This window comes from Cucumis melo, chromosome 10 (assembly GCF_025177605.1).
Source record: "Cucumis melo cultivar AY chromosome 10, USDA_Cmelo_AY_1.0, whole genome shotgun sequence".
NCBI lineage: Eukaryota > Viridiplantae > Streptophyta > Magnoliopsida > Cucurbitales > Cucurbitaceae > Cucumis > Cucumis melo.
In genome coordinates this window covers 26,295,611-26,305,388 of record NC_066866.1, presented here as the reverse complement: position 1 = coordinate 26,305,388, position 9,778 = coordinate 26,295,611, and the positions used below count along the sequence as shown (strand labels likewise).

The following is a 9,778-nucleotide window of genomic DNA, read 5'->3' as shown; positions in this document are numbered from 1 at the left end:
GCAATTTTTCAAGTTGAAGTTTGACGTTTAATTCAATTTTAATAAAGTTTGAGGGGGTAAATAGCAACCATATAAACTATAGACAACTTAATTATTACTCACGATCAATTCTAACCAAGTTTTAACATGCATATTGGTTGGAGGAGCATATATCTTTGAAAAGAAAAAGAAAAAAAATTCAGACTTTTTGAAAATAATAGGGAGAAATAATATTGTAAATAAAAGAAATAACATGGAAAATTCACGCATAATTAGATAATTCTTTTAATCCTTGGTTTTGTTCTAATTTGATTTTTAATTTTATATGATTTGGTATTTGTTATTAACAATGAATACTATATATAAATAATATTTATATATGAAAAGTGAAGGGGTGATACAAATTAATTAAATAAAAAAACTGATAAAAGAAAATTGAAATTAAATAGTAAAAAGAATTAAAAAGATGAAAAGAGAAATAATTAGTACTCAAAATCAAAGTTGAAGTGTGGTGCCACTGATCTTGTGATAATCAAGAGAGCACAGTTCACTTAGCTTCCCGAATTTGCTCTCATAAAACTCCACAAGCTCCAACCTAAAAGGAATAAGGAAAAGAAATTTTATACATATGAATAGATATTTATGAATGGAAATAAATAAAGCAAAGATTTGGTAATGTATTTGAAAAATGATTTATTATTATTATAGAGTACGTACCAGTAGGCCAAGCATTGGAAAGGAGCATACTTGTCGTAAATTAGTTTGACATCTTCCCGTACTGTCTTGTTGTTGCAAAATTGTATTCCATGAACCTATATTTAATTAGTAATAAAATAACGATACTCATAAATGCATGCAGTGGGAGTTAAAGGATATAAAGAAAGAAATTAAATAATTAGGTAATACCTGTTTCAAGTGCCTTATAGTTTCAGTATCAATTGGAAGTTGGCGGTAAAATCCGAGGCACATTAGTATATTGGCAGTTGCAAAAGGTCCAAATCCTTTGATTTTAGGGAAATAGTAGTTTGGATTTTGAACTTCAAGTCTTTGAAGATCAATTTTACCATTTTTAACACGTCGAGCAAAGTCAACTATGTAACCAGCTCTGTAACCAAGACAATGCTCCTTCAACAATTCAACCCCCATTCTACAAACTTCTTCAGCATTTGGGAAATTCCCGACTACTACTACTCCTTCATCTTCTATTTTGCTTTTTCCTGCTCCCTTCTTCTTCTTCTTATCATCATCATCATCATCATCATCATCATCATTCCTTTTTCTCTTCCTTGTACTAATAATATCATTATTATTATTATTATTATTATTATTATTATTATTATTATTTTCACTGCTCATTTTGGCTTGCAGCTCACACAACTGTCCAGCCATTGCCAGTGTCCTTCTCCACCTGTGTGTTAATATTTATATATAACAAAAAGACTCGTTAATTTAATTACAATCTAGAATGATAATAACTCTACTCCTATAACCTCTTGTAAATACAATAATTAATATAATTACGTTGTATTGCATAGAAGGATGGACTTGACTGCATCTTCAAAGAGACTGGGAGATCGAAAAAGTCGACCAAAACCCATCTGTTTGGCTCTGGGATGCAAACTTTGGAATTTTCTCAGCTCGTCTTCATCTTTCTCCGTAAGCCTAAGCATCCGAACCACTTGATCCTACACATCATATAATAATTAATTATCAGAAGATATATATAAATCAGAAATAAAATAAAATTGGTAGAAATATATATAAAATATAATACCAATATGGCTTGTTCATCTTGGTGATGAGTGGAATTAGAAGAAGAAGAAGAAGAAGATGAGGAAGAGTGGATTTGAATTGTAAGAAGAAAAGAAGAAGTTTGTTTAATAGAAACCAAGACAGAATAGTTAGAATTATAGAGACGAAGTGGACGTTGGAGAGTTTTAGAAAAAGGAATCCATTGGTTTGGTGGCATCATGAACTGCCCATGGTTACATACTGCTTTCTCAAGATCAAATTCACTACTCAATATAACTCCCAAATTCAAATGAATAATTCTCTTCATTATTATTCTAATTATTCTCTACCTCTTCCGTAAACTCTCATCTCCCTTATTTATATTACTTTCTAATATAATCCCCAACGGCTATATCATCATCCTCACTTAATTAAATTGAAATTTCTATTAATAGCTTAGTCACCTCTATATGGTAATATAAACCCTCAACCTTTTTCTCCTCCTCCTAAATATCCTTTCCTTTCCATCTCTTTCTCTCTTTTTAAATTCACCAAGTAATTTCCTTTCTTTTTTATTTTATTTTTAACTTTCCTTTCTTACTGTCAAATAATTTTAGCAAAATGATCAATGTGTACAAATGTTTTTTTTTTCCTTTTTCATTTAGTATATATTTTTTTAAAATAACTTATTATTCATCACATAAAACCCAAATTAAATGCGTAATCATTCTTTTTAAAAAGGAAAAATATATCAAATCAAATCATATTTTTTTAATCAATTTCATTCTTTCGTTATTTATTTATATATATAATTTAGTTATCCTTCAGCTTCATTTAACAATTTTTTTTATTAAATTATCATTTTCGTCCATAGTGTTTCATATATTGTTGTCTGTTTGTATAGTTTTCAATTTGATATATGTCGAATAAGAACCTCTAACCTATTAGTTAAAAAAACATAAATAAAAAAAAAAAAGAAGAAAAAATTAACAATTTATTAGAGTTGGAAATTTGATAAAATTTTATTTTTCTATATTTTCTTAATTTGGTTCACAGGAGAAGCTGTCAAGCAATATATTTATCTGTGTATATATATATATATCGCAAACCCTAATTGTTGAAGAAAATAAAAGCTTGCAAATATTTCACATAATTAATTATTCCCATCTTTGGGCATCACACTTATAACACCCCAAAATAGTAATTTAATTTTGATTATCTTGAAGTAGTTTTAATTATGTCAAAATTATTTTGGGTGTAAATTGAGTTAATTGATGAGATTTGTTTGTTTTTGTGGAAATTAGAATTAATTAAATATTTTGGGAGAATATTTAATTAGTTTGGAAATTTGGAATTTTTGGTGTTGAGAGATGTTCCTATGAGATCATTAGATTGCGTGTGTTCGAGAATGTGCCAGTTTATGGGCACTTCTTTACAAGATCCTTTGGGAAGTCAGCAGACGCCTAGCGGGACTAGTAGGTCCCTTACTCACTCTTTCTATGTTTAATTTTTTATAGAGGTAGAGGGAAGCTGGTGAATGACAAGAAATGACCATGATTTGCCATAGGGAAACTTTTTGCTTCCATTTTTACTTTACAGTTATGATTTCAGATTTTGTATTCTTTCATTATTTCTCTTTTAAAATTAGATAGGGCTCGAGCTAGGATTTTTGTTTTTAGAGATTTATTCCTACATACTTTTATTTATTTAAAATTTTAATAAGCATGTGAGGTTTTCAGTTAAAATTAGTGTTATTTTTTCTTTTTGTTAAGAATGTTTTTTATTTTTTTTAATAGTAATAATCTCAGCTTAGTATAAAAAGTTGGATCATTACAACACTTCTCAGCCCTCGTCTACATCAACCTCTCCCATTTATTAATGTTCTAAAACATTAAGCCCATGATAGTTTCATTTAGATTATAGTATTTCAATAAAATAAAATAAGAGATATTTCCCAAAAAAAAAAGGTCGATCATCCGGATGTGATATATATTTGGAGTGCATTGCTCAAAACCCTAAAGTATTTCAAGGATTAGAGGCCTACACTACAAGAAAATGGAGTTTCCCGATGCCAAAAAAGACGTCGACACAAAGAACGTCGGGAATAAGGGTATTCTCGACACCATGCACACTGCGTCGGAAAAGGCATCGGGAAAAAGGGTATTCTCGACGCCCCAAGCACGCGTCATCCAACCGGCATTGGGAATAGGCCAAATTAAATTAAAAATACACCTTATTCCCGATGCCATGCAGAGTGCGTTGGGAACGACGTCGGGCATAAGGGGTTTTCCCGACGCACCGTAGCACGTCGAAAAACCCTTTTAATGAGCATCTAGAATTCCATTATTCCTGATGCTTTTTTGGGGATTTCCCGATGCTGCATGACTGCGTTGGAAAATTCCCTTTATAAATGATTCAGTTCTGTTCTTTATAGAACTAAAACTGAAAGGGAAAGGGAGAAGAGAGAAACGTCGAGGCTTCTCCGTCTGTAGCTCGCCGCCATCTGTTCCGTCGTCATTGCCGTCCCTCACCGTTCCGCTGCTGTCTGCCACCTTAGGTAAGTTTAAATATAAAGTTTGTTTAGCTTAAATTTATGTTTTAGGGTTTTTTTAGGAGAATTGTTTTAGGATTTTCTTTTGGAATAGTTTTTTGTTTGTTAAATTTATCTTTGTATAGAATGTGTGTAATTTGTGGTTGAATTTAAATTTGAAAGGTTTAGGGTTTAGGATTTATAGTTAAATTCAAAATTGAATTGAGGGGAGGGGGGGTTATAGTTAAATTAAAATTTGAATGGTTTATGGTTTAGGGTTTATAGTTAAATCGAAAATTGAATGAGGGGAGGGGGAGAGTTTATTGTTAAATTGAAAATTGAATTGGGGGAGGAGGAGTTTATAGTTAAATTGAAAATTGAATTTGGGGTGGGGGGTGGGTGATAGTTAAATTAAAAATTGAATTGGGGGAGGGGGGTGTGTATAGTTAAATTGAAATTTGAATTGGGGGGGGGGGGGGGGGGGGCGGGGTTATAGTTAAATTGAAAATTGAATTTGGTGGGGGGAGGGGGGGTTTATAGTTAAATTAAAATTTGAAGGGGTATTACTAGCTAAATTGAAATTTTTGTAGGGGGTTATGGTTGAATTCAAATTTGAATGGGGGGAGGGTTATGACAGCATTCAAATTTGAAGGGGAGTTTATGTTTTGAATTAAAAATGTAATATGTGTGTTAAGATTTGTTTTGTCTATCCTGCAGTTATGGTAGCCTTTTTTGTTTTGAATTTGTTTCTGTTTGGGATGGCTATCCTACAGTTATGGTAGCCTTTTTTGTTTGAATTTGCTTCTGTTTGGGATGGTTTCAAGGGGTGGTAGTAGGATAGCTTAAAGTATTTTGTTGTTAATAATTAGGTTGTGTTGGCTATCCTACAGTTATGGTAGCCTCTGTAGTTTGGAGGGGTTTGTAAGATGCGAAGATTTTGAAGTATTTTGTTGTTAATAATTAGGTTGTGTTGGCTATCCTGCAGTTATGATAGCCTCTGTAGTTTGAAGTTAGTTATTGAAAAATAGTGAAAATTCGGAGGAGTAAGTTATGGATGTGAGAGAGTGAGAGAGATATGTTTCTAATCAAACCTATTTATGTTTTAAGGACTTAAATGATGGATAAGGGTTGGATGAAACTTAGAAATAAGTTCTCCCTAGTTTCACGTTGATGCCTACGGACGATTAAGGTGTTCATGCAAGAGATGTTTGAATTTAAATTGGAGCTTATTAGAGAGTGTCGAACGACATCTACTGACTATTGGAATATCCCCCTACTATACATAATGGATGTATCATGGAGAGTCATTAAGCTCTAGAGGTACAACAAACTTTGAGAAATGAACTAGTAGTAATTATTTTGATGAAGGAACTAGTAGTAGGCAATTTAATGAAGAAGGTGATATGTTTGGTATGCTAAATGATTTACAAGCCCCTATTGAACATGAAGAGGAAACAGAGGAACTTCGTTTGGAAGATGAAATTCCGATGAATGTTGGGTAGATATAGATGAAGATAGAACAAACTATATATTTCAGGACTTCTTGAATGAAGCACGTAATGAGTTGTACCCCGGTTGTTTTGAATTTTCGTTGTTGAATTTTTTGGTTAAGTTGATGCATGTTAAAGTTCTAAATGGTTAAAGTAACAAGTCGTTCGACATGTTGTTAGAACTCTTAAGAGCAGCGTTTCCAATGTGAAGTACTACTATCCCTAGTTCATTTTATGAAGCAAAACGAAAACTTCGTGACTTGGGCTTGGGATACAAGACTATTCACACGTGCAAGTATGACTATGTATTGTATTAGAAAGAGTTTGCTGACTTGCAACATTGTCTTACATGTGGCGAGGCTAGGTACAAGATTAATCATAATAGAGGGAAAAAGTTCCGCATAAGTATTGCGCCACTTTCCTTTGGTACCTAGATTACAATGCTTGTTTGTATCGCAGGAAGGGTCTGCTGACATGAGATGGCATAGGGATAAACATGTTAAAACAGATGATGTCTTGAGACATCCAGCTGATGCAGAGGGGTGGAAGCACTTTGATTCTGAATTTCCTGATTTTGCTTTTAATCCACGAAACGTGCATTTAGGCTTGGCTTCAGATGGGTTTAACCCATTTGGTCAAATGAGTTCCTCGTATAGTATGTGGCCTGTTGTGTTACTTCCTTACAATTTGCCATCATAGAAATGCATGAAAGAGACAAATTTCTTTATATCTCTACTCATACCCAGTCCTAAATCTCCTGTTAGGGAAATTGATGTGTATCTCCAACCATTGACTGTGGAATTGAAAGAGTTATGGACTTTTGGGGTACGTGCGTATGACTCTCTTACAGGTCAGTTCTTTCAGCTATGCACAACCTTGTTGTAGACGATTAATGACTTTTTGGTGTATGGTGCCCTATAAGGGTAGAGTACGAAAGGGTATCAGGCATGTCCTATATTCATGAGTGATAGATCGTCCTTCAGGATACGAGGTAAATATCTTTCATGGGACATAGACGCTATGCAGAACTGACGTTGATCCCACAATCGTTGAAAGACCGATTGTGGGTCATGTCACTGAATGAACACTTATCACATGCAAGCGAGGATGAATTATAGTGACAAACCACGTACCCACATATTTATGTAGTTTATATATTTTGATTCTAGCTTATTGAATGTTTGTTTTCTATGTCCACAGCCATTATGTCATCATCATATCCACGTAATAATTTTATGGAGACGGACGCTATGTTCCTCGAGTTTGAGGACGATTTAGATAACATCACAGGAGCGTCATTGTCTGTGGGCGACAATACGGGTGAGTCTAAGAATTTTCTTCATTTTAACTTATGATTATTCCATGTTCTTTTTTCTAAAATTATATGTTATTATCGATTTATTGAGCAGGGTCTTCTTCTCAACAACCTGCGACTCCGACTCTTAGGAGATGTGCGCAGTCTCGACTCTTGGAGTTAGAGCGCCACGTTGCAATAAATGAGTGCACTCCGATGACGATCGCCCCTGGAGCGGAGAAGCATATTTTTTCACACGTCGTTGGCTTCAGTCAGGCGATAGGCATGTGCGTGCGAAAGATATTTTTCGTCCGCTGCCTTAAGTGGGCGCGTTGGGAGAGAATACATTGAAGTCGTCAAGGGCGACCTGCAGGTAATTAAGTGCACTACTCATTTATGATTTCATTTGAAACATATCTAACTTTAACTAATCTAATGTGTTATGTTTGTAATGTGTAGCGATTGTTTATGCTTGATTTCAATGATCAAGCAATGAATAGGTTTGTTGAGCATCAAATGCTCACGACCTTTAAAGAGTTCCAGGCCGACTGTCACAGACATTTCAAAAAGTACAACGACCCGGAGGAGGCTCGTGCCAACCCACCAAATGCATTGGTTGGACGTTATGAGGATTGACACTTCCTCTGCGACCATTTTATGAGTCGTGCATTCCAGATATTTGTCATGATTAATTATGATAACAAGTTTTAATATGTATAAGAAATAAATAATATAATTGTTTTCATGCAGGAGCAATCACGAACGAACAAGGCTGCTAGACAAAAGCAGCCTTACAATCATAGTAGCGAGTCCAAGTCATTTCTACAACGACAGTACGACCTCGCTGAGAGAAAAGAGAAGTCGATCGATTGTGTAGAGTTGTTCTGGGAATCATATGTTTGAGCTGGGACGTTCGTGTCGCAGGCCGCAGAGGATGCGCATGTAAGTTATGCGCGTTACCTAATATAGTTTTTAAGTTTGTTGCAGAATCAAATGCTGGAACTCCAATCCCAGCCTACCACAGAGGATAGTCAACCACTTTCTGAGGATGAGATATGCGATTAGGTGTTGGGTAGACGATCAGGCTACTTAAAAGGCCTTGGTTGGGGACCCAAGCCGAAGGCCCGCAGGACGACGAGTGCGAGCAGTTCGTCAACATCTTGTTCGCAGTCCACACAAAAAGTGATTGAATTACAAGCTAAACTTAATGAAGCTTTGAAATGGATTGAAGTGCAAGATAGAAATCACCAAGTGTTAGCTTCACAAGTGGAACAAATGCAAAAGCTGATAGAAGAATTCACTCGTGCACAACAGGGACCACCATGATCCTTAGCTTTGCGGTACGTATATACGTCTCCATTATTCTTAAGTTTTTGCAATGATGGTATACAGTGAGCATATGGATACATGTACTAAACTTAGTTACTTTTATACCATTTTAGGACCGAAGGTATAGAATGACTTGTACGCACCTCGTTGGGAGACTTTTTGTTATGTTTGCGTTTTCTTGTATTATGAGAACTACATTTTTTGTATTAAACTTAACATTATTTTGTGAACTTATTCATATTATTAATTTTAAATATTTTTTTAATTTGTGTTTGTATTTCTTAATTTATTAATATATATTGAATTTGTTTTAATTTAATCCAAAACGTTGGAAAAAATATTTTAGTAATCCAATTGTGAATGTTTGAGCAAAATATTTTAAGGAAAAAAATTAGAAATTAAATATTAAAAAAATTATAAAAAGGAATTCCCGACGCAATGAAACTTCGGGACTAGGATGTAACGTCCCAAATTTCGAGCTAAATTTTAACTTTTTATGTTAATTTTGGAGATTTAAAAATTTTGGTGTTAAATTTTATTTGGTTTAGAAGAGAAAGGAAAAAGAAAAGGAAGGGTATAAATTTTAATGATATAATACAATATAATAATAATAATATAATATAAATTATATTATATTATATTATATTATTATTATTATTATTATTATTATTATTATTATTATATATATATATATATATATATATATATATATATTAAAAAGAAAACCCTAAGCTACCCGCGCACGCCGCCACCCGACCGGCTCCTTCTCCTTTTTCTCCCTTCGCCCGACCGTCGCCCAATGATCTTTTCCTTCTTTCCCGACAGCGCTGCCGCCCTTCCTCTTCTTTTGACCACTCTTCTCCGTCGTCGTTGTCCGCGCAGGCCGTTCCTTCCTCCACTGGCAACATCGGGCGAAGTGCGAGGGAGTCGACCGTCTCTGTCCGCAACCGATCGTCCGTAAACTCCCCCATCTTAAACTTCTTCATCCCAGAACTGTCGTCACTGCCCGTTCGTTCTTCACCGTCCGCACCCCCGTCTTTCGCCCGCGCACGGCCAGCCGCTGACGGGTCCTCCAAATTGGTCATCCGATCGTTCGCAAGCTTGCCATCTCTGACGCTCTCTCTCTTCATCTCGTGTACCCGAGTGGCTGTCGGCCGCTTCTGCCCTTAATCGAGCGGGCTACCCCTCCTTTTTCGTTGCGGTGCCGCCGTCGGTCGTCCAGGAAACGCCACCGTCACGCTGGTAATTTTGCGCCCTGTACAGACTCGAGGCGACCAAGCCGACCCGAGCCGAACCAAGCTGCGAACCGTTGAGCCATAAACCGAGCCAAGCTGCGATCCAAGTCGAGCCGAGCTACGATTTAAGCCGAGCCGCAAGTTGATCCAAGCCGAGCCAAGCTTCGAGCGAAGCCACAAGCTGATCCAA

The 9,778-nt window shown here is 35.5% G+C and overlaps 1 protein-coding gene across 1 annotated transcript; it reads right to left on the bottom strand.

Annotated features, from left to right (window-relative positions):
• Positions 1–474: 474 nt before the first annotated feature.
• On the bottom strand, positions 475–1,125 carry LOC103499397 (uncharacterized). Its single transcript, XM_008462397.1, has 3 exons — positions 886–1,125; positions 697–791; positions 475–574 (listed from the first exon to the last, which is right to left on the bottom strand). The coding sequence occupies exons 1-3, from the start codon at positions 1,123–1,125 to the stop codon at positions 475–477; spliced, it is 435 nt and encodes a 144-aa protein (XP_008460619.1).
• Between the last annotated feature and the right edge of the window lie 8,653 nt (positions 1,126–9,778).